This window comes from Cavia porcellus, unplaced genomic scaffold, assembly GCF_034190915.1.
Source record: "Cavia porcellus strain 051 isolate PalLab524CR breed Dunkin Hartley unplaced genomic scaffold, mCavPor4.1 scaffold_9, whole genome shotgun sequence".
Classification (NCBI taxonomy): Eukaryota; Metazoa; Chordata; class Mammalia; order Rodentia; family Caviidae; genus Cavia; species Cavia porcellus.
In genome coordinates this window covers 22867894-22895378 of record NW_026947492.1, presented here as the reverse complement: position 1 = coordinate 22895378, position 27485 = coordinate 22867894, and the positions used below count along the sequence as shown (strand labels likewise).

At 52.3% G+C, this 27485-nt stretch overlaps 1 protein-coding gene across 3 annotated transcripts; it reads right to left on the bottom strand.

Moving 5' to 3' along the window:
- Window positions 1–306: 306 nt before the first annotated feature.
- Window positions 307–23597, bottom strand: Kcnj5 (potassium inwardly rectifying channel subfamily J member 5). 3 transcript variants are annotated; one of them, XM_013155688.3, is made up of 5 exons: window positions 23318–23597; window positions 11624–11690; window positions 8121–9059; window positions 4698–5069; window positions 307–1139 (listed from the first exon to the last, which is right to left on the bottom strand). In XM_013155688.3, the coding sequence occupies exons 3-4, from the start codon at window positions 9055–9057 to the stop codon at window positions 4747–4749; spliced, it is 1260 nt and encodes a 419-aa protein (XP_013011142.1). In that variant the 5' UTR covers window positions 9058–9059; window positions 11624–11690; window positions 23318–23597; the 3' UTR covers window positions 307–1139; window positions 4698–4746. The 3 variants fall into 3 exon arrangements, with proteins under 3 accessions (XP_013011142.1, XP_063112130.1, XP_063112129.1); XM_063256060.1 differs by lacking the exons at window positions 307–1139; window positions 23318–23597 and adding an exon at window positions 22368–22681 and having other exon boundaries at window positions 1148–5069; XM_063256059.1 differs by lacking the exons at window positions 307–1139; window positions 23318–23597 and adding an exon at window positions 20101–20624 and having other exon boundaries at window positions 1148–5069.
- Between the last annotated feature and the right edge of the window lie 3888 nt (window positions 23598–27485).

Sequence of the window (27485 nt, the reverse complement as noted above, 5' to 3'; positions counted from 1 at the left end):
GCACCTTTCACCAATCCCGTCCGAGAGGGAACCGTGCAGCTGCAGTTGCCGCCGCGCCCTGCTCTTACAGGACTGCCCGCGCCCAGAAAATCCTCCGCTGGAGTCAGACTGCGGTAGGGAGTCAGTTCCTCGCTCACCTCGCCTCCAGTCAGCCTTCCTTCCTGTCCGTCGCGTTTCCGACTCCGTTCCCGAGCTCGGCGGTCGCGTCTCTCCTTGCTGAGCCGCTGTGGAGGTAGCCGGCCGCCGCGCGGCGGGAAATCCAAACCGAGGTTTCCAATGGCGCGGAGTCGAGCCTCCACACCGAGATTTTTCTGTTCCTATTTTAGCGCCAGGACTGTATTCCAAGTTGGATTCTCTCAGCCCAGTTTGTTCCTGAGTCAGCAGAGCATATCTCTACTGGTTCGTATCTCCTTAGTCCGCATCATTCCTGGCCTCTGAGCCGAGCCTTTAGAGAGCGTTCAGTAGTTGCTGTTGTCTGTCCGCCATGTTCTCACCCCTTTCCAATGACCTTTTCAGTAGGAGCCTTTCCTCTTCACCCAAGGGGTCCTGACATCTTCGCCAGCAATAGCTAGCACAGCTCCATGGTCTTTCTTGGTTTGGTAGTAGTGCTGTTTTTCGAATTTATGCCATGAATGTAGCCTGCTGGACTGAGACTCCCCAGAGAGCGTATTTTCAGTTACCCAGAAGTGGGTCTTTTTAAATGATCGATTACTTAGAGGATGTGGATCCTGAGTCTCTAACATTACAGAGCAGATGAGAGTTCCCGGGGCAGAATGAATGGTCCAGGGCACCAAACCGCACAGGCTGCTTGTGCTCTCTGCCTTCGCTGCCTTCTTGAGCTGTGCTTTTTCTGTGGAGGCTGAGCCCTAGCCCCTGCAGCAGTGTCTCTCTCCAGGCCTGTCCTTCCCAGCTCGGCCCGGCCCGTGGACCCGCTCAGAGCCAAACTAGAGATTGATGCCACATTTTTAGATTAACAAGCGTGAGGAGGGAGGTAAGTTTGCTCTGCCTGGCAACACATCTGAATTGGAAACCAGTGGCTGACTCTTTTACACAAGAAAGAGATCCTAAGGCCAGGACCACTTTATCAGTGAATTTTTGGCAGTATAATGGTGTCTTTCTCATAAGAAGACTGACGAATCCTGCACAACAACAAAGGTTTAACACATCAGTTTAAAGAGATGTCGTTAGCAAAAACCACGCCAGCAGAGTGGAGTGGCTTCTCCTGGAAAGCAGTGGTTTCCCGCCCAGTCTTTAATCTTTTTTTGCAGCTCATCAGTTCTCTGGGACTCAGGAAAATGTGTTTCCCACAATTTACCTCAACTATGTACTAATAAAAATAAAAAATTAAAGAGGAGGGAAAGGAAAAGGTGCTTCCTGTTTGTCCTCCCACGGGAGAACACTGTTGGTGATGGCACATATGTCCACGGCTACCACGGAGAGGCGGGACGTTCCTATGGCCTGAGCCCATGAGTGTGTCTCCAGGGCACCCCACAGGGCGTGCTTAGGAGGTGCTTGGCACCCATATCCTGCCTTTTACCTGCTGTCTTAAGCAAACCAGGGAACCTCTCTGAGACCCTGCCGGCTTGTTAGTAAGTCATTGAGGTCCTCTGTGGTGTTCTGAGTCTCTGGTATAAGCCTCAGCCGCTGTCCTGCTCAGTCAGTGGCACACAGAGGGAAACATTTCTGGGACAGTGGGCAATATATTTTGATTTTTGGTAACTTAATAGGGATGATTTAAGTGTCGGTGGGTCAGACCTTACACAAGCTGCAGGTTGAGGTGGACTGGAAGGCAGGCCATGGGTGGGGCCTGGAGTGGGGGCCCAGCAGGGAAGGTGCTGCACAGACAGCAGGGGTTCTTCTCCTCCATCCATCCAGGTCAGCTGTTGGACCCATAGGGTGGGAGGGTCTGACTGGGAGAGGGCAAGTGGCAGCAGCTCCTGACAAGGGAAGGATGGGCAAAGCTTTTCCTGCCCTGGCTGGGGAGGAGGATCCTGTGGGCAAAGGAGTCAACATGGTGAGAGAGGAGAGGCAGTGGAAGCTTATCTGCTTCTGAACTGCCTTGGACTCGTCCCTATAGGAGATGTCCCCAGAGAGGAAGGACATGAGCATGAAGGCAGGGATTCAGCTCTTAGGTTTTCAGAGTACAGCAGGTGAGCTGTCACTTTGGGATTCTGGAGATGCTGAGGTCTGAGAGAATCACCAGTGACCCTCTCTCACAGCCTGGCTCCATCCTCTGTGGCCCATCAGTGGTAGGGTGGGCTCAGAGCCAGCAAGAAGGACCATGTGTGTGAAACAGTGATGTGGAAATCAGCCACTGAAATGCTGGCCATCTCAGCCTTTGTATTTAATAAGTCTACATTTATTCAAGAATGTCTAGAAAATACCTTGAGGAAATTTTCCTTGGGATGTGTAGGACAGTCTTCTTACATTTAGGTTGCCATGATGTGGTTTCCATCATGAGCACAGCGGGATTAGTATTTCATGATTCCAGCGTACATGGACTCTGGCCTACTGGGGAGCTTTAGGACAGGACTGTACTGATCTTGTCTGTAACAGCTTCTGAACCGTCTGGAGTTAGTGGAACGGTAGGACTTGGCCCTGGCTTATAGAGGCTATTGACAAAGCAGTGGAGAACTAGAGAGAGATCCATTTGGCCAACTGGGGGTATTTCAGAACTGTAAGTGGACACAGATGTGAAACAGGAGCCAAGCCACTGCTTAGCCACAAGCCAGCTTCCTCTGTGACAGCCCTCCTGTCTAGCCACCTCAGTGTGGGCTGTATTCTGAGAGCAAGCACCACTGCGGAGCAAGAATCCACATCCAACAGGGGTCCACGAGGGATGTGGAAAGAGTCCTGTGTAAGACTGTGCTCTGGGGAGCCAGGGCAAGTGCTAGCTTCACCGGGGAGATCAGATGGCAGCCCCTCCCCCTACCAGGCATCCTGGCTCAGTGGGGCCCCTCCCCTAGACTGCTGCTGCAGGTAGCTCACCCGCTGGAGTACAGCCCCCTGGGGGTTTGTTTCTTTGGTTGAGGGCTGCAGCCCTTTCCTCAGTCCCTGCAGACTTGCTTTGCCAAATACCTGAATACAGATGCCAGCCACCACAACCTGCAGCCTGCCCTGACAGTAGGCTCCTGCGTGGCTACCACTGTCCTAGGCTACTTCTCAAGGTTTCCAGCGATAGTGCCAAGAATAATGACCCTCCCCCCCCCACCAGTATGAGGAGCCCACAAGATAGGGTTCCTAACCAGGGCACTTTCCTCTCACCAGCCTAGGACCTAGGAAGCCCAGACAGAGGGGAACTGGGCCTGAGGTCTGCAAGTTGTTTGTTCTCCTGGTCTGCCTTTCCCTTGTGTTTCACTGCGGTGGTTTGGGGAAGGAATCCACAATCGCAGGCCAGTCTGGAGCCAGGTTCTGCAGAATTCTGTGTCTGGGAACAAGTGAGCTCTGCTGGCAAGTTCAGGCAAGCCTGTCTTTCTTAACACAAGCTTCCGGGACCTGCCAGTCTGCACCATCCGCCCTCTGGAATGGAGAAGTCTCTGAAGCTGCTCACCGTAAGGCTCCTCTCTACCCCCTTTCCCCTGGCATTTACTCCCTTCTTCTGTTCTCCACTTACTGCCTCAGCTTCCCATTTCCAGTGTGGGGAGAGGCAGCCCTGCCCTTATCCTTCCTGCCAGGCTGCGGGAGTGAGGTGCCAGGCTTCCTCAGCACCAGCTCAAGACTCAGAGGCTTGAAGGGGAGGCGGCCCCTATGGGCATCTGTCACTTCTGCTTCCCTGTCTCCTCTTTACCTTAAAGGCCAAGGTGTGCTGAGACCTGGGTTGGGAGTAACAACCGGGTTTATTTTACAATTTTTGGTAAAAAGCGAGTTTATTTTACAATGTTTGTTGCTTTCCTTTCTCTCTGCTTCTCTTCCCTCTCTGCCTCTCCCTGTTCGGCTGGCCTCTGAAGCTCAGCTTCACCCCAGGACCACGTCACAGGCTCTCTGAGACTGTGAAAGAAAACTGCAGTGATCCTTAGAAGCACTTGGAGGTTCTTGGGCCAAAAAGGCGTATAAGAACCCCAGCTGCTGAGGCTCTTCCTCGGTGGAAGGTGAAGGGCACAGTGTGAATGGGAGTGGACGCGATGGCCACTGTGTGTGTCCTCAGAGGTGCTCAGTGGCTCAGTAGTGTCCACGCTAAGGAGGTCAACTGTCCAGGAGGTCACAGTGGACACACAGAACCTACAGAATGTGAGATTGGCGACAACAGGAGGTTGGCAGAAGATGATGGTAAGAGATGAATGGGCCTTGAGCTCAGGGACACTTCCCACAAAGGGGAACCTGACCCCCCATGGCTGTGAGCTGTCTTCACACCAGACCCCTCTTCCCTGAGGACAGGGGTGGGGCTGACAGCCCTCTCTAGGTGTTAGTCATGGAGAGGACTGTCAGACCCAGGGAGGGAGGTGACCTGCGGTCAGCTGACAGATGCCACCCTGTGACTTTCATTGTGGGAACTCAGTCCTGGCCTGGCTCTAAGCCATGCTGGGAGAGGACGAGGTACTGGCCAGAGACCAGACAGGAGGCCACTTGCTTGAGGAAGCCGTAAGTTGTGAGGTGTGAGGCCTAGATATGTGGTTCCTCCCCACAAGGCCCTGACAGCTCCTGAGCCTCCAAACACACCCGCAGCTGACTCCCCTACTCCCTTCTGGGCTCCGCAGTACCTGTGCACAGGGAAGCCAGTGAAGGGAGGCTGAGGAGAAAACACAGTCCTCACACTGAGCCCCTGGTCTTCCAGGACCCATGCAAGCCATCAGGCTCATCCTCTTTATCCTGCTCAGCCTCCACATCCTGCCCGGTCTGAGCACAGCCCCCGGGCAAGGGAGGGCTGGGTAGGCACTGGAGGAGCTGGCCTTCCCGCTTCATTTCTGCCAGCTCCTTGGCACAACAGCTGGGTGTGTTGGTCTCATAGGTGTCATGGAAGGTGTTGTAGTCCACTTCATAGAAGCCCTTTTCCAAGGTGAGGACTGGCGTAAATCGGTGACCCCAGAGTACCTCTGTGTCCATGTAAGAGCTTCGGGCTTGACAAGTCATGCCTGGGGAAACAAACCACATGCATTAAGGTGCCACCATCCTTCCATCCATCCAACCAGTACTTTTTGAACATCTACATTGTGCTAAGCATCTTGGTGTAAAGCTGAATAAGACATCATTTTTGTTCTGGAGGAGCTCAGACATGGTGAGGTCACAAAATTAGAAATGAACATGCAAGACTCTGGAGTACACTTTTAGGAACTAGAGGCAAGGTCACAGTTCCTGAGAACAGCATTCAGGTCTAGAAGAGTGAGACAGGAAGTGGTAGGAAAGAAATTTAAAGATAAATTTAGAGTGAGGGAGCAAAGAGTAGCTGACAGGCATTTAGAATACACGCTGATGGTGTCAGGTGGACAGATAGGGACAGAAGCCTACACACTCATGAACACACAAAGACACATATGCCCAACCATGCAGTCACAAATGCACCCACATCTATGCACGCACGCGTGCACACAGACACACACAGAGTGGCTTTTTGGTTTGGGGACACTCCAGTGCCTCCATTCCTGCTCCCACACAGCCCATTCCATGCCCCTGTGATTTTTAGGCATTGCTTTCTTTCCTGAGAGGGAGTACAGCTTTGTTTATGGATGAGGTGACCTCCATGCTCAGGGCCACAGGAAGCCCTGATCTTCTGGCCAAGGAAGGGACTGGCGTGTGCTCTTTGGACACCAAAGGAGAAATCTTCTCAAGCTCTCCACTGTGTGTCTTCTCTGGGAGCAATGTCTCACAAATCAGACCCAGGCCAAAGGCTGTGTCCCACTTAACTGTGACCTTGGAGCCCACATGCAGGGGCTGTGACCTGTTCTCTGCTCTTAGGGAACACCTCCAAGGGCCCAGTCTTTCCATTCTGTCCTCACCCATCACTGCCACCCCACCTCACAGAGGCACAGAGACACAGACTGGTCACTGATCAGCCTGGCTCCAGGTCAGATGGCAGCAGGCTTCTAGGTCTGCGGTTGGCACAACCTCTGCAAGGGCCTTTGGGGCAGCTGTCCTGGCCTTCTCTGGCTCTTCGTTCTGTGCTTCCTCGAGGGATGCAATAGTGGGCTGCCCTAGATCCCTCACTGCTTGAGATTCAGTCACTGTCAGGACATCCACATCACATCCTGCCCGTGCCTTTCTGCTTGGCTCCATTTAGTCATTTAATCCTCCCAACAACTCCAGGAGGCTGATTTGCCTCATTTTGCCAACAAGTCAAGCCACTTGCCCAACTTACTCAGGTACACGCTGTGGCAGAGCGGTGCTGTTCAAAACTGGCCCTGAATTTGCACCCAAGCCTTGCTCTGCGAGATTGACAACCAGAGGATTCAAGCTGTTGGGGTCAGAACAGATGTGAGCACCTGGTCTCATGCTCTGATCTCCATGGCTGTCCCCTGCACTGGGCAGAACCAGGCTGCCCAGCCTGCTCGAGGGGAGGAGGTCAAGTGGCTGGGGTGTCTCAGTGTGGGCCTGGAGGGAAATGTGAGGTGAGGAGCCAGTGGGCCCAAGGTACGGGGTCTGCTGCATGGCTGGTGAAGGGTAAGGCATGGCTTTCTTCTTTGCCTCCTTTGTGACTTTAGGGGGTAGCTCTTTCCCAGAAACAGCTCGTGCTCCGATCCTGGGATCAGAGCACCAAGGGCAAGGTGACCCAGGAGCCCTCAGCTTGGTGCCATGCAACTTCCTGTGTCCTGACTGTCCTCAGCCCCAGGGGGCCCTGCAGCTATACCATATGCTGCCTGGCCAGGCTCTGGCCTCCAGCAGATGGCTGAGCAGCCCCTCTGGCACAGTCTCCAGAGCCCCACGATGGTCCCTAGCATTGCACTCCCCTGGCCAGCTCCACTGGCCTTGAAAAGAGACTGCACATGGAGGGCCTTGGTCCGCCACCCAGCAAACAGCTTCAAAGGCCAGGCAGAGTGGTTGACTGCCTTGTGACAGGCGCCTGACACATTGGGGGCCAGTGTGGTAGATTGGTAAGTGAAGGGCCTGAGTGTGAATGCTCATAGCCTGCAGAACTGTTTTGAGGCTCAGCACCCACATCTACAGTATGGGACTGAGGCAAGACTGACTTGGTTTGCAAACATTAGACGAAAAGCATGTGCCGCATTCTAAGCACGGGTGGGTTTCTGCTCAGCCCTTGTTAGGCTCGGGCCTGCTGCTCAATCCACTGGATGATAAAAAGGAAATAAGAAGCAGGGTGTAAGGGTTTGCTGGGGGGGGGGGCTCCCTGCACGGGATGTGGGGCCCCAAGAGTTGGTGAAGGGTTGGGGCCTAAACTCACAGCAGAGCACAAGCACCCTCAGGCCTGCGGAGAGATCTCCCTGGCTGTGTGGCTGGGGAGTGCAGGCTCTTGGCTCCCCACTGCGTGTGAGAGCTGGTGGCAGCAGAGGGGGCATTCCTGAGTGTATGCCCCTGTGTTCCGGTTTTCTGTGAGGAAGGACCCTTGTGTACCTTGCTTTCCTGAGCCAACCAATGGGAAGGGAGCTGAGTGAGAGGCTGCTTCAGACAGGAATGCTTGGGAAGAGCCCCTCTGCCTGGACCACAGGGCTCCCCTCAAAAAAGCACTCTGCAAATCACCTTGAGTTACAAAAATACTGGCCCCTTTCCTGGTGTACAGATGTGGTAAAGTCCAGCTCTACAAAACCAGCTCACTTTCGTGTCTTCCCGCATTTTCCAAGGTCTTCTGACACTTACTGCAGGATGGGGGGCGGGTGTTAGGGCCTATTGGAAGGCATATTTGGGGTCCTCTGGCCTGCTCTGCCTCCTGTCTCCTGACTCAGAGCACCTGCCTCTGTTTCTTGTTGAACACTGTTTACAGGGGTGCAGAAGGGCACCGATGAGAGGAGGTATGTTTAAAGTCTAGTTCCAGGCTTGGAAATTGGGGGTTCAGTCTAGGGTTTGCTGTTGCTACTACTTAGTTTTGAGTTACAGTACCCCCAGGTCACAGCGGATGATGGCTGGGCTGTCTGTCTCCTCTCCTCCTTCTCCTAGTCCACTTCTGGAGGGCACCGGCCTTAGGCTCCTGGGAAGGGGAGGGAACCGTGAGCCCGCGGAGGACAAAAATGTCTTACCGGTTGCTTCCACCATCCCTTCTAGGATGACCACCACCTCGAACTCCTCCTGGTGCAGCTGGGCCCGCGACATCTCCCAGAAGGGGCTCTTCTCGTTGATCTCGTGGGAGATAATGAGCGGGGACACCAGGAAGAGCCGGTCGTCGCCGGTGTCGAAGCCCACGTTGATGTCCGTCTGGTTCAGGGGGATGAACTCCCCCTCTTTGGTCTGCCGCGACTTGATGAGCTTGGCCCGGATGGACGCCTCCACGATGTGTGAGTTGCGGAGGTCGCCCACGCGGAACATGAGGCACAGCTTCTCGTCGCGCATGGAGATGACGGCGTGGTTGGAGAACATGAGGGTCTCTGCCCTCTTCTTGGGCTGGCTGATCTTGACGAACATGCAGCCCACCATGAAGGCGTTGACGATGGAGCCCAGGATGGCCTGCACCAGGAGCAGCACGATGCCCTCGGGACACTTCTCCGTGATGACCCTGAAGCCGTACCCGATGGTGGTTTCGGTCTCGATGGAGAACAGGAAGGCAGACACGAAGCCGCTGAGGTTCTCCACGCAGGGGATCCACTCGTGGTCACCCACGTGGTCCAGATCGCCTCGGATGTAGGCGATGAGCCACCAGATGAAGCCGAAGAACAGCCAGGTGGCGGTGTAGACCATGGTGAAGACCAGCAGGTTGAAGCGCCACTTGAGGTCCACCAGCGTGGTGAAGAGGTCGCTCAGGTAGCGGTAGGGCTCCTGCACGTTGCCGTGGTGCACGTTGCACTTGCCGCTCTTCTCCATGTAGCGCTGGCGCGGCTTCTTGCCCTCCGCCAGCAGGCGCGTGCGGTCCGTGGACAGGGGCGCGTCGTCGCGGGCCTGTTTGGGGATCTTCTTGGAGTCTCGGGGGGTGACTGCGATCTCCATGTCCTGGTTCATCGCGTTCCTAGAATCACCAGCCATTGCTGGGGCACAGTGGGTTAAGAGACATCATGGTGAGTGGGTGCTCGGCTGGGATCACGGACACGCGGGACTGGAGGCTCTCGCGGGCCTCCTTTGGGGGAAGGAGGCCCGGACTGAGATCCAGCCGGGTCCTGCGCCCTTCTATCCCCGACACCCTCTAGGGTTCTTGCGTGGATACTGCACAGTGCTTCTAGCCAAACTGCACAGAAGTGTTTTAAGGGTCTAAAGCTATCTGGGAGTGATTTACAAAATAACTGTTGCAACAATCCATCACACACCTCCTGTGTTTCATGTGTGGCATTGAAACCACACCCTGACCTGTGGAATTAGACTGGAATCTTCATCATAAACTGGGTGCCTCTGAACTGCGCTGATTTCTAATTGTTTCTCTCCTTCCCTTGGGATGTAAACTCCCCAGGGCTTTTTTTTTTTTTTTTTTTTTTCCCCGTCATGAATAGAGATTGAAACAGGACTTTTGCACCAGGCTGTCACCAGCCACACCTTCCTCTTTTTCTAAAAAAAATTTTGGGGACTGGGTCTTGCTAACTTTCCCACACTGGGCTCAAACTTATCATCCTCCCAGAGTACTGGCATCACAGGTGTGTGTCACCACGCCTTGGCCTTGCAAGGGCATAATTTTGTGTCTGTTTGTTACCTGGTACCTTTCAAGCACCTAGAAAGTAGCCTGGTATGTACTGTGCACTCCAAATACTTACTAAATAATTGAACATATAAATGAGAAAGTAGAGGCCCACAGTGACAACTGACATCCAGGCCACCAAACACAAAGACCCGGCGCAGCTGACATTTAGACGCTTGTTTTCCTGGCTCAAATCCTGTGCCTTTTCTTTCATACCTGGCCATTTCCCTTCCTGTCGTCTGGGATGTTTCAGCAGCAGACACAAAGGAAAAGGCAGCGCATGTCTGAGTCACCAAATGTCGCCTTCACTGTCTGAGTGGGGAGCCTGTGGCCGCCCGAGCACTTAGGAAAATGACAAATTGCTGAGGAGATCCACTCTTACAAAATTTGATCTAGTTACTCCCTAAGAAATTGAAAGGAGCAGGATGTGCATATCCTGGACTTTTAACAGGACTGTAAACAGTCTTTCTTTTGAGGACTTGGCATGCTTCAAAGAGATACCCAGACACCTGTCTGATATGCTGCCCAAACCCATTTAAAATGCTTTAAGGCTCTGCTGAAGTTGAATAGGACCATGAGAATCTCTGAAATTAATAAGAACAGCTAAATTTCTGAGCACCCAGAGCCAGGAATTGCACTAAGAAATTTACAGTCGTTAGCTCACTTAAGCCTACTATAAAGCTATTGCACAGATAGTTATTATCTGTCCATTTTTTAGACACGTGGTAGAGTTCAGCATTAGGTTGCCTGGCTTAAGCCTGAGGGCTTCAGTGAAGCTTCATTTTAATCCAAGTCCACTGCCCCTCACAGCTCTCCACCCCCTCCCCTGTGCCTTACTGTGGACCTGCCTTGCTGGGTCCTGCCTCCTCTCCCCACCTACTGAGGGCTGCCGCAACTTTCTGGGTGTTCAGTTCCCCCAGAAATGCTTTGAACTGATGGTTCTGGGCTTAATGCTTCCTTCTTTAAACCTCAGCCAGCCCCATCTTAGGACAGTTTGGGGGATGGTTCTTGTGGGAAACCCCATGCCACCACTTTTGGGGCTACTCCGGCTGTGAGTTTAGCTGGGCAGAGCATCAACAAAAAGTCCACCTGATAGAACAACCCAGTAAGTGTTCTGTACCCACTGGGCCAGCCCTCACTGCCCAGCCAAGGCCATTTTATTCATCCTGGGAGGTCAGATGGCACTGGCAGACTTTTCCTTTTGATGCCTGGGTGGTTGTGGCAATTTCAAGGTAACCTTTAAGATATCACACTGAAGAGGCGTGTGAAGGGCCGTTTGTCTCAGATATCCATCAGCCACAGCCACCTGCTCCCCACTTGTCAAGTGGCTATTACAAAGATAAATGAAATGAGGAGGGAAAAGGCTTGGGATTCTTTGCAGAATCCCAGGCAACATCTTGCTCTGCCCCTGGGGAGGAGCCTTGTACTGTAAACCTGACCAGTGGCGCTCAGACGTGTGGTCCAGTGCTAGGCCGGTTACCTGTGCTCCTGGGGACCTCAGCTGTTGGGACTCAGGGCTCTGGGCTCCCAGCCATCTGGGCTGGGTGGCACCAGCACGGTGCCACGGAGTGACTTATGGGCCAGGGCATTGGGGAAAGCCCATTCTTCTGCTGTTAGCTCTTGGGGGAGAACACCTTTTTGATGATTTTCTGCACTGCTCCCTTGTTTATTTTTAAACATACTCTCATATGTTCTTGTAGGAGAAACCCTTGTGCTGTACTAGAAACAGAAGATGTTTTCTAGGACACCTCCACCCAGGCCTGGAAACTTTGTGTCTAGCAGAGAGGGAACGGCCACGTACTTCTGATCTGAGGTTGGTATACAAGCTCTACGCACACTGGAAGTGACTTTTCCCTCAGCCCAGGCAAGATTTGGGTTCTCTCTCAGGGCTCAACAAACTTGCTCTGTGGTACGCAGAAAACTAACCTTAACTTGCTTGATCCAGTCTTCTTTTCTATAATTCTCTGATAATATTCTTTACTCCTTCAAGGACCTATAGAAAAAATATGTGATTATATTTTTAAATGCATAAATATAAGCATAACAAAATCAACTAATGTAGTTTCAGAGCACAACATTGATATGTATTTATTAAATGAATAAATTCAGGAGCCCCCATTGAATTTAATTTAAACCTAGTGCAATATTCTATTAGCTCTGTTTTGAAGATGAAGAAACGGGCAAGGGACATCTAAATCATGCAGGTGCTGATCCAGTACAGTTTGCAGGGCAGGTAGTGAGCTAATTGGCAGGGAGCCTTTACCATCTAGATTTTTTTAAAGGGTTAGCGACTCGGTCACCCTAAAACCCACAGCCTTCAGGGCTGTCTGCTCATGGAGCCAAAAAGCTTTTCAGGGACAATGGAGGCGGCCTCCTTTAACCAGATTTTCAGTCCATTCTATTAAATGCACATCCATTTGGCAAGCATTATCTGAGGGACTGCACAGTCCAGCCCTTGTCCTGGGAGCTGGTAATAAAGCAGTGTACATGATACACGCAGATCCCGCCCTCTTGGTGTTTAAGTTCTATCCCTGCAGCTTCGAACCTAGGGTTTGCGCAGATGTGTGTGTCAACAGAGAGTCAGAAGACAGGCATGGGCCTGGCTGAGGTCAGTTGTCCAGCTGTTCCCTGTGGGACACCAGACAAGACTGTGACTCAAGAGAATTCTACGAATCCTCGCCAACCTGTTACTCTTCATCTTCCGGCCCCTGTGCCCAGGATGGGAAGCCTTGCTGAGACAAGATGAAAGCTCTCGGGCAGCGGTACTTCCAGTCTAGCCGAGGCTTCGTCTCTTTGATTTTACACGAGTGGAGAGAGACTCAAAACAGACCAAAGGGAGCTGTGCTTCAGAGGATGAGTGAATCTGACATGGACCTAAATGGGCTGCGTAAAAGGGATGTGGGGCCACCCTGCACGGAGAGGAAGCCAGGAGGCCGGCAGCAGCTGGCCAGAGCTGCACTTAGGGCTCAGGGCCTTGCTGGAGGGAGCATTGGGCTGGGAGTCCCAGACACCTGCATCAGTTTCCTCTGCCTGTCTGTGTGTGCGGGGTCAGCACCTGCATCCCTGCCATGTGAGGCTGGAAGAAGTGAGGACAAGACACACTCACAGCTCAATTCAAGACACTGTGTGCACACTTACACGGCTGTGCTGGTTGTTAAGATATAAAAATGCTCCAAGCTGATTGAGGGGGGAGGCTGTCCCAGTGCCCTTGAGGACAAGGTCAGGAAAAGCCTTAAAGGTTTGTAGGGTGTGTGCCTCATAGGAGAAGGCAGAACTGTCCTCTGATGCGATACATGCTGCTTGTTACATCTGGGGACGTGGGGGTGGGACCATCACTCCTGTGTCTGGGATTTGTTCTGTGGCACAGCTGACCCTCAGAAAGGAGGGACAGATGGGGAGAGCCTGGCTCAGGCACAGAGACCCTTCAAAGGAGGTGACTCAATCGCTAGAGAAGTTAGGTGACAGGCAGATTTCTCCTTTACTGCTTTTAAAGATGGAGGAGACCAATGGCAAGGAGAGCAGTCATCGCTCGGAGCTGGGACACCTTGCAGCAGACAGCAGTGAGGCGGCAGGGCTCTCAGTCCTCCAGCTAGAAAGAACTGAATCCTGACACAGTCTGGACAGGACTCTGGGTGATGAATGGCTGGGAAAGCCGGCCCTGGCATCCGGCTGCCTAGGTTCCTGTTCTGCTTGAGCTAAGGCACCTTGCAGAAAGTCACTTCTGTGAGCTTCAGTTTTATCTGCAGAATGGAGATGATAACAGCATCAAGCCAGGGGAGTTGCCGAGGAGGGAAGTGAACAGCGCATGGACAGTGGGTGTGAGCAGGCCGCCCCCTGTGACCTTGACACAGGCCATGTTTCCACTGAATGCATGCAAACTTCGTTCCCTAACCAGTAACTGTCTATAAATTTCTCTTTCACACCCAGGCAGAGTCTGCGCCTCTGGCCCGGGCTGAGCTGGTTTCCTTTGCACCCACTACCATCATCCCTGCCTACAGAGGCTGACTTGTGGCTTCCTGGGTCCCTGGCCTGCCCCTGGCTCCTGCGCCCTCCTGAGGCAGGAGAGTGGAGAGGAACCCTGAGTCTCTTAGGGCAGGGAAGCCTCAGGCTGGCAAAGTAAGGAGCACCACGGACGCTGGCAGCCCTCCAGCACACCCGCAGTTTTCAGTTTTCTAACGGTCCTGGTGAGGCTTCTCTACCTTGCAAACACCTTGTAATCACTGAAGCTGATCACATGCGATGCTGGGAAGCTCAGTCTCAGCACCTTTCTTCTCTGGGAACCTTGGATTTTGCTTTGAGTTTTGCCAAACATGGCACTAAGGATTGTGATAGCATCAATACATTTCCTCAGAACTTACCTTTTTGCACTAATCAATCTCTCAGCACTGCCTGTCAGCCCTGGCGACACAGGGAGGCAGGAGGCCCCAGGGAAGACCTGGCATGCTCACCATGGCAAGCAGAGGGCTCAGTGTGGTGCTCGCACCATCCCCCAGCCTGGCCCTGTGGTCCGAAGTAGCCTGTCTGTCCTTCCCAGCCCCTGCAGGCATGCAGATGGCAGCTGTTGTAAAGTGCACCTTTCATCTTGCTGCCTCCTTGACCTCACCGTGTGCCTGGCAAGAGGGGAGAGAATCACACCCGGGCCATGGCCACGGTCCTCCATTTTGCTAAGGGTAGAAATATTCCCAGTGGGAAGATATTTCTGACTCTAAACCTTCTGGAAGAGGGCTGTAAGGATGGAGGGTTGGGGTGCGAGGCCTCCTGAGCTGGTTCCCAGCTCAGATGTGATGGAGGCTGTTAGCCTGGTTAGGGAATCCCTAACCAGGTTAGGGCCCTGGTTAGGGCCGTGGAGCTTTGTCACATGACTGGGATTACAGCATGGTTGTGGTGTTTATGTCCAGGGTGTACCTCACTGTCCTGGGCTCCCCAGGGCTGGAGGAGTGCATTGTCCTTTAAGCTCTGCTCAAAGTGAGAGGCCCCAGAAGGGCTTCTCCTAAGTGCTCCCAAGGCAGAGTCGATAAGGAACTGAGGCTGTGAGGAGCGCCCTGTGCCAGGAACAGGGCAGCAGGGCAAGGGCTCTCCGTGGAATGTGGACCAGAAACAGCGTAGGTCTAGAAATAGGTGGTGTCAGATGGGACACTTCATCGCTGTGGAGCTGTCCCTACACACAGTGTCCTCTGAGGCCACGGGCTCCTCGGGTCGGCAAGGGGACGTGTCACCTCAGCCTACAGGTGTCCTGTGCTCCGACTCCCCTGGCATGGCCAGGCAGCCTGGGCTGCCTCTGCTGCTCGGAGGGGAGCTCGTGACCCTGTCCCTCAGCATGGGTGGCCTGACTGTTGAGAGCACAGAAGCTGCAGATGGAGATGCAGGAATAACGCTGCTCCCAGGGTCACTCAGCTGTGCCTTGTTTTAACTCAGGGACCCCCAACCGCGCCTGCTTTCTAGGATCACCTGTCCTGTCTCTGCTGCATGCCCCAGACCTGTTTGCCTTTGTTTTGAAAATGTGCTCAATCTATCTCCTGTAGCAGGTTGTTTTTCCTTTCCAGAAAAGCCTCAGAAACCTGTGTGAATGTGTGTGTGTGTTTGTGTGTGTGTGTGTGTGTGTTGCTCACAACTCTGAACCTGGTGCCTCACCTGGTAGGAGTGACGCATCCATTACACAGAGAAGGAGACTGAGGGTCAGAGCCAAAAGCAAATTTGCCCGAGGCCACACAGCTCAGAAGCTGCAGAATCTGGCTTTGACTGACCTTGGCCTGGCCCTACAACCGGCTGTCTACCGGAATTAAGGGATCTCGGTTGTTAATTATAATTCCAGTTCTCCTGGCCACATACTCCTGTGTGAATCCCACGTCACTCCACAGCTTCCCACCCTGAGCCTCCTACATGAAAAATGAAAATACTCTTGGGAGTAACAATGTTTAAAAAAGACATGCCATTTTATCAGGAAAATTCTATCTTACCGAATTCAAGTGTAATACACTTGGCCCTCTTAACCTGAGGGCTGTATCAGGAATTCATAATAGTGGTATGACTATCACACAGAATGATGATTATGGAATAATAGCAGTGATTTGCAGCTCTCTTGGGCTCTTCCGAAGTTCTGGGCTGACTCAGGAGGTGCCTGCACTAGTATTCCTGTCACATAGCTGGGACAATGCTCCCGTCTCATGGCTGAGACAGTGCTCCCATCTCACGGCTGGGACAGTGCTCCCGTCTCACGGCTGGGACAGTGCTCCCGTCTCACGGCTGGAGACAGTGCTCTTCTGAGGGCACAGAAATGCCGGCTCAGCCTCTCCTGGGATGCTGGCTTTGCAGACACAGAAATACTGATTGTGAACTTTTATGTGACACAAATGACAAAAGATTTCACAAGAAGCCTATCGGGGACCCTGACTTCCAGCCACACAGCCAAGGGCCAGCAGCATGGCAGAGGCTGGGGCCTCCCAGTGTGGGGCAGCTCAGACAAGGGGAGAGGATCAACTGCAGCTCTGCGGGGTCTCAGCCTTGGTGCCCCAGGACTCTAAGGAAGCAATGAAGCTTCCTGCGTCTTTTCTGGTGTCTGGGGGGAAACAAGTGCCCTGTTAGAAATGCTGAGGACTGATGCATGGCTACTTTGTCGTGAAATAAACAAAAAGACCAAGAGTTCATGACAAAGATAAAAAGGCAACGAGAGAGAAAGCCTCAGTGTCTTTCACCAGCGGGCTCTCTAAGGAAGCCAGAGTTCTTGTCTGACAGGAGGACAGACAGAGCTGCCATGATACTGGAGACAACACCGGAGAAAAAAGCATTTACCAGATCCAGTGGGGCACACGGAGGGGCCCCCAACACATCCTGCAGGGATCGGGCTGAACCTGTGCTGTGAGTGGGGCGTGGTGGGCTCACCCGCACACACAGGGAATCATCACTAAGGCCCCGAGCTTTGCAGCAGAGGTTGCTGGTCTGCGTGGCCCCGAGTCCTTAGGGTGGAACATTCTGGGGCCCTCCCTGCTGGGCTGGGGCCCCTCATCTCATGGCTCTTTGTCTGTGCTGCATTGAGCATGTATTCACATCCACCCGCTGCATGGCATAATCCACATGTGCCCTCCCAGTCCTCTGCAGAGACACAAAAAATCATGAATAAAAAGGCGTGAAATCAACTTAATTCATTGCTCAGGTTCCCCATGTCTGTGCCTGTCTGCTCAGCATCTTTCCTGTTTCAAGCCTGCCCTTCTTTGAGAACTATCAGCATCATTCTAATGCCCTGTCTGCATGTCAACCCCACTCTGAATGTACCCTGCATTAAGGAATAAGGATTAAGAACTAAATCAGAACGAAAACCACTGTTTCCTCTCCATGGCTCGGAAGAGATTTCCTGGGCTGGTGCAGATTTAGCAGTGGTCGCTGGAGAATGCAGCCCCAAAATGTGTAAAAGGCAGCACAAGCCAGTGAGGTGACAGGAACACGATTACCTTCACCGGGGCACAGAAAAGCAGGGATGGGGAGGGAAGGCAAAGGGACAAGCGAGAGGGAGAGTCCAGGACAGGGAATAATAGGTCCGCTCCCAAAACTGTGCTGAGGGCCGTAACCAGGTGGTGTTCTAACCGTTTCCCACACGTAGACTCATTCATCACTTCGGGGAAGACACGAGGTAGTTATCACCTCCCCACTTTATAGACAAGGAATGGGAGGCTGAGAGCTGAGTTAGCTGAGTTAGTAAAGCTAGCAAGTTGCTGATCAGGACTTAGCCCAGACTGGGTGGCCCTGGAGTCACACTCAACATCTAGGGAAAACAGGAAAAGGGCGTGGCCAAAACCTGTGGGGGACAAGTCAGAAAAGTCCCACAGGAGACCCAATGAAGCAGGGTGAGCTGGTGAGAAACCGAGGCAAGGTGAACAGGAGACTGAGAGTAAGTGGCTGAGGGGGAATAAAGGTAAAAAGCAAAGGATGAAAAGAAAAGGCCAAGTGGAGAGAGGTGAGGGTGATCGTGGGCAGGAAGGGAGAAAGGAAGAGCAACGGACAGGAGCAGTCCAGGGAACGCAGTCACAAGCACCTCAGGCTGGGCACTTCCCCGTGGCGGTATTTGACCTTCTTCCTGTTGATTCAAAGTAGATGCTAGCAGGCCCATTTCTCAGAAGGTGAGCTGAAGGTTTGCACAATGAACCAATGCCCAAGGTCACAGCCATTACCTGGCAAAGCAAAAAGAGCTGCCAAGTACAAAATGATGGAGAAAGAAACCAGAGGTGAGCGAAGACTCGGGAGAAACACACTGTGCTCCTGGGCCGGGAGACTCCGGATGTAGTTAAGGAGCTGGCTCTCCCCGCACTGACACCCAGATCCAGGGCAGCTCCTGCAAAGCTTGTTTTTCTATAGACAGAGATAAGTTTATTCTAAAATTTAAATGGAGAGACAAAGGAATTAATAAAAATAAAGTGATTTTGAAATAAAATAATAAAGTGGAAGGCATCAGTCTCCCTAGTGTCAAGACGAACCACACAATACTATCTGATATTGGCAAAAGGGCAGCCAACAGATCAGCAGGACAAAGATGCTCAACTTCTCCTCCACAAAAGTGCAAAAGGAACCCAGTACAGAATGGACAGTTTTTCCACAAATGTGAAGGAGCCACCTGAGTTCCGTAAGGGGAGACCCTTGACCACAGTGTTTGTTAGACATTCTCCAAAACTTAACTAACATGGCTCGTACACTTAAATATAAAACTATTTTTCTTAAAGTAGTAGGAGAAATTCTCCAAGATCTAGGGCAAGCAAAAAAAAATCTTAGCTTTGACAGCAAAGGCACTATCTGTAAAAACATACACCGATTAATTAACCTTTATCGGAATTGAAAATGTTTGCTCTAAAAAACACTGTTAAGATGAAAAGGCAAATTATAGAGTAGGGGAAAAACGGCTGCCAGCTCCTCATGTGACAGAGGACTCGTACAGAAAACATACAAAGAACTCACAAAACTCACTGGACACAATAGCAAAGACTGATCCAGCGAGAAAGTGGACCAAAAGCAGCTTCCTAAAGAGGATACACAGAACGCATTGAAGAGGGTCAGCATCCTTAGACACAGAAAATTGCAAATTAAAACCAAGACAGTCATCATGATGACAAGAAATAGCAGCAACACTGCCTGCTGGCAAGGACGAAGAGAAACAGGACCACTTGCTCGTTTCTCGTGGCAATGTGAAAGGGCACAGTCACCATCGCAAACAGTTTTGACAGTTTTTTAAAAAAATATATACAACTGCCATATGACCCAGTAATTACACTTCTGGGCATTTATCCCAGAGAAGTGAAAACGTATGTTCACACAGAAGCAGGTATAGAAATATTTATAGACACTATTGGTAACAGTCCCAAACTGGGAAAACTTAGATGTATTTCAGTGGGTGGGTGGTTAAACTGTGGTATGTTTACTCTGGGGATTACCTACCATTCGGCAATCCAGCAACCACACACACACACACACACACACACACACACACACACACACACACGATTGGATCTCTGGTAATTATGTTGAGTAAAAAGTTGCATGGTGAATGATTCTATTTATACACATTTTCAGGCCAGTGCTGTATCACTGAGCGATATCACCAGCCTTTTAATATCATTTTTGAGATGAAAAAAGTTATAGAAATGGAGAACAGATCCTTGGTTGTTGGGGGATTGGGGGTAGATGGAAGAAGGGGCCCCAAGAGCTACTCTGTAGATGCTAATCACCAGGTACCTGTTTGGACATTGTGCTGTGGTTTTGTAGGATGTTACTACCACTGAGAGAAAGTGGAGAGAGAGGATGATCCATCCCCGTAATTTCTTAAAGTGCACGTGACTTTACAGTTATCTAAAAATGAAAAAGATGCTTAATAAAAATAAGATAGAGTGTGCAATAGGAAAAGGGCCTTAACTAAAGAAGAGCAAAGGACAGGTGTGATCAAGAGGAGGAGAAAAAAGCAAACGTGGAAGGAAAAAGAATAAAACCTGAGGGAAAGAGGAGGAGGAGGGGAAGGGGGAGTAAGATACGAGTCCCTTTGAGGAGCTGAGGGGTTGGGATGACCAGAGATGACACGTGGGCGGGCCAGTCCTCCCTGAGCTGGCCCACATCTGGGCCCCAGCTCACCCTCTCCACCGGCCCTTCTAACCTCCCCTCCAGCCCCCTGTCTGCTAACCTGTGTGTGCCCCCTGGAGTGGTCACCACACCTGCCTTCCTGCTGGAAGCCTGGAAGCCTTCCCTGTGCCCGCCCAGTATCCCTCCCTTCCATGGCTCTGTGCCTGTCCCCAGTGGTACTTGTACCCGCTGTAACTCACTGCTGAGCAGGCCAGCATTCCCTTAAGGGCAGGTCAGTTTGTGTGCAAATGACACCAGCCTCTAGTCCAGTGGCTGCCCAAGGCCCAGCCCGCAGTAGGAGTTCCACGCACCTCTGTGAAAGAATGTGAGGAACACTTCGGATTCATCCAATGAAGGGCCCTGGGGCCTGGACACCTGTGCCTCCTGTTAGCCCTGGGGGATGGTCGCCTTCCTGAAGCAGGGCAGCACCTCAAATCCTTGCTCTCCTGAGCTCAAGTCCACCTTCTACTCTGGGCCCAGTCTGGCATGGGTGGGGGAGGTGGCAGCATCCGAGAACAAGCCCAGTCTCAGTGGGCTGAGCCCAGCTAGCATCTGAGATGCCCCAGGCTCTTCCCCTCCTTTTGCTTTCTGAGCCCAAGAAGTGACGTAGGGTGATAGGCACTGGGATCTCCCTGATGGTAAGACAGGAAACCAGAGATGCACGAGAATAGGTAGGGGTGAGAAGCACCCCAGCCCCGGTTTTGGGAGTGACATTGCAATCCTCACCAGGGCTCTGTCCCCAGACTGTCTGGCCACCCTTTGGGTGGCCCCACCTGCCAACTGGACTGGTTATCCCTGACCTGTGCCCCCAGCCTGGGCTGGCCTGGAATAGGACTGGAACTTAATATTTAAGCCCCAGCCAGGAACTCCAGGGTCATGTGTTAAAGGTTTGGCTCTGACATTTAACTTAGCACAGCGCTTGGCAGGGCTCTCTGGACCAGAATAGCTTCCTTATCAGAATGTCAAGGTAGGAACAAGCAGAGAGGCTGGAGCAGCCACAGCCACCCCTCCCTCCTTCCTTGGGGAAGGGGAAGCTGTCTGCTCTGTTTAAAATTATTTCAGGGAAAGCCGCTTCACACATCTTTTTGAAACAATAATTCAGGTATTTTTAGTCAATGCCTCTCTACAATCCTTTATGCCTGAACTCTCATTCTTGTTCTTAGGGAGAAAAATAGAAAAAGTCCCCCCTGGCTGACAGCTGTCTCTGCAGTCCTCTGATGCTGGGTCCCCTCTCCGGTGCTTCCAGCTCCCAGTGACCGTTCTGTGGCCCGTGGACGGTGAAAAGTTTAATCTAGAAACAGCCCCCAAACTCCTGAATGGATCCCCGCCCCCCACCCTGCACTCTCTCTCCATCAACCCCGAAGCACAGCCTTAAAAATTCAGTCAGTATTGGCTCAGAAAATGCAAGGAAGCTTTTGCATTCTGCTAAGTGGAAAACATAACTCTGCCCAAATGACCACATTCCAAGATCTTCAAAAATTAATTATTCCTGGTGCATGGTAGGTGACCGAACAAGTGGCCGTGAACTGATCAGAAAACGAACCAGGGACAGATGTAGCTTTCAAGCACATGGATGGGTGGCATTGCTTTTCGTGGCTTTGTCCACATAAGGCAAGCAGAATCATGTCACTTTAAGAGCAAATGGGAACCAGAAAAGGGACACTAGTCATTTCTTCCCTGTGGGGGTGACTATATCAGAGGGGACCAGAGCAACCTTAAGAACCTCAGGGTTCCTGACAAGAAGCCCAGTTGAGCGCTTGCAGAAGGGCTTCAGGAGACCTTGCTTGCTAGAAGAAGCAAGGCCATGAGAGTGCCATGATTGCCACACTCGTGTGTCTCTTGGACCCACAGCAGGCTGAGGTGGTGGAAGGCTCAGGGGAACCCACAGGCAGGATCCCTCTGAGGTCTGGCTTCAGCAGCTCTGCCTTGGGGCAGGTCCGAGGGGCCAGCTTCCTCCAGCTGAACTGCTTGCTGACTGAATACTCATCTTCTGTTAAATGCACTTAGGTAAGAAATTGAGGAGGGCCACAGCACCCAGCAGCCCGGAAGGGAAGTCTCTGGTCTTTCCTTCCTGTTGGGCAGCTCGATAGTAAGTCCAGGGAGGATTGCTGGGCATAGTGTGCATGCACGAAAGTTATCTAGGTGAAATTTCCTTTTTAAAATAGCAGCCTGGTGCCTCTGCCCGAGGACTCTGCTGAAGGCCACACCATGCATCTCTGGGGGAAGGGATGGGTGCCCAGCAACTTATAATCTGAGTGAAGCCACCAAGCTTTTGTGTCAGAGCTCAAGTCAGGGCTTTTCTTTCTGACCCCAGAGCATTCACTCTGCTCTGCTCATCTGCCAGAGTCCAGGATGCCAGCAGATGGGTTTTCACCTGCTCCTGAGTGAAAGGCACCAGACAGGTGTGGGAGGCGAGAACCCCTGGAGGGGGGCGTTTGATAATGCGAAGCCCCTCATCTAAAGCCAGAGCACAGGAGTTTAGAGGATAATGGCACTGCTATTAGGGGCTCTGAATTCTTTTCACATAAAACAGGAGCACCCACTCTGCTTCACAGGAAAGTGGTCAGGGTTAACTCACGCAGGGTCCTAGTGCAGCACCTCAGCTCCAAACACCAAGCTCCTGGCTGTCTCTGCCTCACGTGGGAGAGGGTTCTTGGGGCCAGCGAGCCCCAGAGCAGCTCGCTTATGATGAAGACCAGGAATGTCTCTCAGTCAGGACCATGTGAGCATCTCCCTTTAAAAGCCATGTAGCTTGGGCAAGTGATCTTTATCTGGGGCTTGAAAGGGCTCTTGGAAGAGGCGTTGGGGTGTTTTTCCATGCTCACCCGGTTTGGGGGGTTGTGTAACTAGACAGGGTCTGAGCAGCCAACACTGACCCAGGGCTGTTTTACAGCCCGTGATGGGAAACCCTGTCTGAGGAAAGACAGAATGGGGTGTCAGAGTGGCTGTCCAGGGGGACACACACAGCCATGGTGAGGAGGGGGAGCCCTGCCCCTGCCTCTGCGCCCTGGCCCCATCCTCGTCCTGGGGACCTTTCCCAACAGTCTGAAAGGTGTTTGAATAGAAAAAGACAGTCACACAGGAAATGACCCAGGCAGAAAAGAGCTAATAAAAAGCTGCCTTCCCAGTTTGGCCAGACTTAGGTAGATTCAGCTGAGGGGCTGGGGCTAAGGGACTCACCACCCGGCTGGCTGTCCCCCTGCCTCCTGGAGGTGAAGCTCTGCTCAGAGCACTTCCTGCCTTCTCCTCAGGGGCCTGGCCTCTCCATCCAAGGTTGCCAGATTTCGGGCACCCCAGGAATCTCCAGCCTGGGGAGCAGAGGCCTTTATAGCCCTCTGGAGGAGGGCTCCCCGCCCTAGGGCAGCCCCTGCGGGCCGCAGAGGGCTCTCATTTCCTGCTGACTGTCGACCCTCCTTGGGCTTTTCCTCTCCTTCCCAAAGTTTCCTTGTGAATGGCTGCAACCAGAGGTCCCCCCAATAAGTGTGGAGCGGGAGCCGGGAGCCTGGAGAGGGAAAGAAGGCGTCTTACCTGTTGAGACCCAGCGGCCAGGTCCCGAAGCTGCCGACTTCTGGGATTTCCCTTAGGGCTGGTGAGGGGTCTTCAACGCTTTGGGGGATTCCCTAGCCCCTCACTGGACCCATTGGGTGCAGCCTAGCCTGTCTCCCAGGTCCTGGGTCCTTTGGGCAGGGACAGCGGCGACTAAAGCATCCTGTCCGCTCTCCCTTCTCCAGCGAGATCAGCCAAGGCGCTCGCCTCTCTCTTCTCTCTCTTCCCCCCCACTCCCCTTCCTTTCTCCCCCCCCCTTCTCGGTCCGCACTACAGATGAATCTCTGGATAACCACGCGATTTAAAGGGCCACAGACCAAGGGGGGTAGGGGGTGGGGCGCTGGGGGCGGGGTGGGAGATGGGAGCAGGGCAGGTGTGGCTCAGACCCGAGAGCAGGGCAGCAGCGCTCCCCTGGCTCGGCCACCTCCTTGCCACCTCGTGTTCGGACCTGCGCGCCCCGTGGACAGCTGGCGCGTGGCTGCGCCCGCGTGCACATGCGTGAGCACGGGTGTTTGTACCCGCGCGTGTTCGTGGGCGTGGTGCGGCTCACAGGAAGAACTCAGGCGGGGCACCGGGCAGCGCTGCAGAGGGCCTGAGCGGTCACTGTGGGCAGCTGCGGGGCGCGTGGGGTGGGGTTTTGCGCGTGGGCGGATCCCGGCCCCTCCCTGCCTTCCCTCTGGGGTTCCCCCCGCCCCTGAGGAAACACGCAGGAATCTGTATCCCATGTGAGTTAGGAGGTCAGCCTGATGCCGTCTGGGGTCCCCCCTGGGTGGCCCCGTCTGACCTGGCGCTGCTCCCCCTGGCCCCTCGCTGCGTGTGCCCAGCCTCTTGGGTTGGACACCCCGATTCCAGGGCCCTGCGCTCCGTCTCTGTTGAGTAGCCATCCCCTGCCCTGGCCCACGTTGTCTCCGAAGGCAGTGTCCTCTGCATGGTGAGGACCTAAAGGAAACAGGTTTATCTCATTATAAGGAAAAACCGCTTGCGGGGTGGAGCACCGTGCTCAGCACCCAGGGCTCCTAGCAGGTCTGCAGGGCGCTGCCCTCCCCCCACCTCGGTAGAGAGGCTGCCTCGGGCCCTCCTAACCGGGGACCCTGTCCTCCTGGCAGGCGTCCCCCTGTCTCCGCGCTGGTTCGTTGTATGTTGGTCTAACATTCTGGGAAGGAGGTGCCAGATTCTTAGATTTCCCAGTCCTGGAAGAGGCCTTGGTGGAGCACAGTGCTGAGGCCCCGCTGTCGGGACGCGCTGTCCGGTGGGCTCCGGGTGAAGCGTGGTGTCTGTGTGTCCCTCTCCGCTGGTGGGTTGATGTGTAACAGATTTCACATACAGCTAATTCCTACCAGACTTACAAGTCAGGCTTGTGGGGGTGCCACCCAGGCCACGGTGAAAGATCCTGAGCTCACTGCGTCTCACCGGGGTCCACACTGAGAAGGCCGAGAAACTTGCCCAGAGATGGACGTCCAGAGATGATCCCAGAGACTGCAGCGCCCCTAAAGAAGCAGCAGTGAGGCTTCCTCCTTCCCTCCCCTCCCCTCCCCTCCCCTCCCCTCCCCTCCCCTCCCCTCCCCTCCCCTCCCCTCCCCTTCCCTTTTTTCTCTTCCCTTTTTATTCCATTCAGGCTACAAGCCTTTGCATAGGTGCCACTCACACCCAGGGCCCCTCATGCACACCCACCCAGGTCTGTGCTAAGCCAGTCAAGGAGAAAAAAATCTCAAGTGGACGCAGCAGTTACCTCCCGCAGCTGGCTTTGCCACAGAACGCAGTGACCTGGGAAACAGTGCTTTCAGGGATGAGCCCTGGGCCAGGGACAGAAGAGCTGGGTCCAGTGCTGTGTGCACACATGAAACACATGAAAGTGGTCTTCTGGTTCTGACTGGCTGTTGGGGGAAATCCAGGGTCATCTCTCTCCTTTGCCCAAATATCCCAGAAAGCACAGGCGGGGTGCAGCTTGCCAATTGTGAAGCTACTCCTGCAGCTCTGGAAGGTGCTAAGCGTGTCTTTTATTCTCTGAAAATTGATGAGGAAGTGTGAGAAAGCAACAGAGAATTTATGCGCATTGTCGCTGTTAATTAGTGTGCAAACCTCCTCCCCTGTCCCCTTTTATCTGTTTTTCTTACCTTCTTTCATGGAGCGGGAGATGAATTCACAATTAAAGTTTTCTCTTTAGAACATGACACAGGAAATTATTTTTTCCCTATTTATAGCAGTTCTCTTTGCATTTGTGAAGCTGGTAATGTCTCATAAATATTTCCTGCCAGATAAAATATTAATTAAAAGAGTTCGTTGAATTATATTTTGAAACCCTAACTAAATCTCTCCTAAGACAAATATTTTAAGTACTTTTTTATCATGTCAGAAGAATTTCTCGTACACTATTCGTGTATGTTAGTAAGTTCATCTAGAAAGAGCAGTATCTTTCAATCAATTGTCTGATTTCTCAGCTTTACAAATATCACATGACTGGTATCCAGGTAAAAAACAAATCATTGCCTACACTGTTGAATCCATTCTAGATTGTATTGTTTCTTCGCAGCCTGAAGTTAGTGTTTCTGTCTCCTGTAGTTTTTTTTTTAATACAACCTACAAACCACTCCTATTCAATTGGTGAATATTGGCTATTTATACATCAGTTCCTCCTTAATATCAAATACAAAATTCCAGAATTACATGAATCAGCAGTTTTAAGTTATGTGCCACTCGGAGGTGCGAGATGGAACCCCACATCTGCTTCCTCTGTCCAGGCTCATGAGTCACCCATTTATCAAGTACATCTGCTGCCCACCTGCTGACCACTGGGAAGCCCTCTAGACTATCAGCTCGGCTGGTGTATTACGCTCAAATAATCCTTACTTTATTTAATAATGGGTCAAAAGTCCAAGAATAGTCGTGTTGGCTATTCAGCTGTGTCACAGAAAAGCTGTAGAGTACTTCCTTTAGGTAAAAAGATGAAAGTTCTAAAATTAATAGAGAAATAAAACATCTTATCCTGAGTTCTATCTCATGCAGTAAGAATGAAACTTTGTCTGGAAAATTATGGAAAAAAAATGTAATTTGTGCTAATTTTGCTGTCACACCTCAGACAAAATTTATGACTGAAGCATGAGGTCAGTGCTCAGGCTGGAAAAGACATCAGACTTGTGTTCATACACGCTAGAAAAAACAGCATATGTAGAGTCTGATGCCATCTTGGCTTCCAGTGTTCACTGGAATGTTCTCCCTGGGTAAGGAAGAGCAATTCAAATATTTTATATGCAGAAACTCTCAGCTGATGAAAGCCTGCTGTGTTTGGGATGTGTGATGGTTGCTGTGACAGAAGCTGAAGCGCGTAGGGTCAACTGTGATCAGAACTGCCTCCTGTCTAATTGGGAAGGCCTGCGTCTGTGCAGGCGAGTCAGCAGAATAATTAACAACGGTGGGGATTTAAGGGGTGGCGGTGTGGAATCCACGAGAAAGATAACAGAGCTTGGAGAAAGGAGCTGGGGAAGACTTCAGCCTGGCTGCTGGCAGCTGAGCCAGGGCTGGGGCCAGGAGAGGCATATAAAGACAAGAAGGCAGGGACAGGGCTCAGCAGGCTCCCCAGGTTACTGGAAGCAATGGGGTGCTGCTTGGGTTGGGATTAGGGGAGGCTGAGTGGTGATGACAGTGTCTGTCATCAATTGAGTGCCTGCTAGGTGTTTCTCATAAGTTACGGTAATTTTCTTAACACCCATGTGAGGGAAGTCCCCGGCCAGCCTGGTGGCTTCTCACTGCTACAGTTATTACTAAGTGAATCTCGGAGTTTTCATCACAACCCAGTTTTGTTGTATTCCAAAATCATATTTCCAATCATGAAGGACTCAGGTGTGTCCCTCTCAAACTCAGTACCTCTGTATGGGACTTTGTTTGGAGTCAGGGCCTTTAGAGAAGTGGTTCAGTTCAAAGGAAGCCATTAGCGTGACTGATGCTCATGTCAGAAGAGGACTTGCAGACCCAAAAGGGACGGCAGGCATGTTCAGGCACAAAGAAAGACCATGCCAGGACCCAGGAGGAAGTGGCCACTTAAAGTCAGAGCAGAGGTCTCGGAAAATCCAGGCCCACCAACCCCTTGATCCTGGGCTACAGCCTCCAGGACGGAAAGGAAGAAATCTGTTGTTCAGTTCCCAGTCTGCAGCAT

Bases quoted from the DNA above. Each gene is read 5' to 3' on its own strand.
- Kcnj5 (XM_013155688.3), bottom strand. From the start codon at position 9,057: ATGGCTGGTGATTCTAGGAACGCGATGAACCAGGACATGGAGATCGCA. The intron at 5,070-8,120 runs GTAAGACATTTT...TTGTTTCCCCAG, and splicing joins AGGGATGGTGGAAGCAACCG to GCATGACTTGTCAAGCCCGA.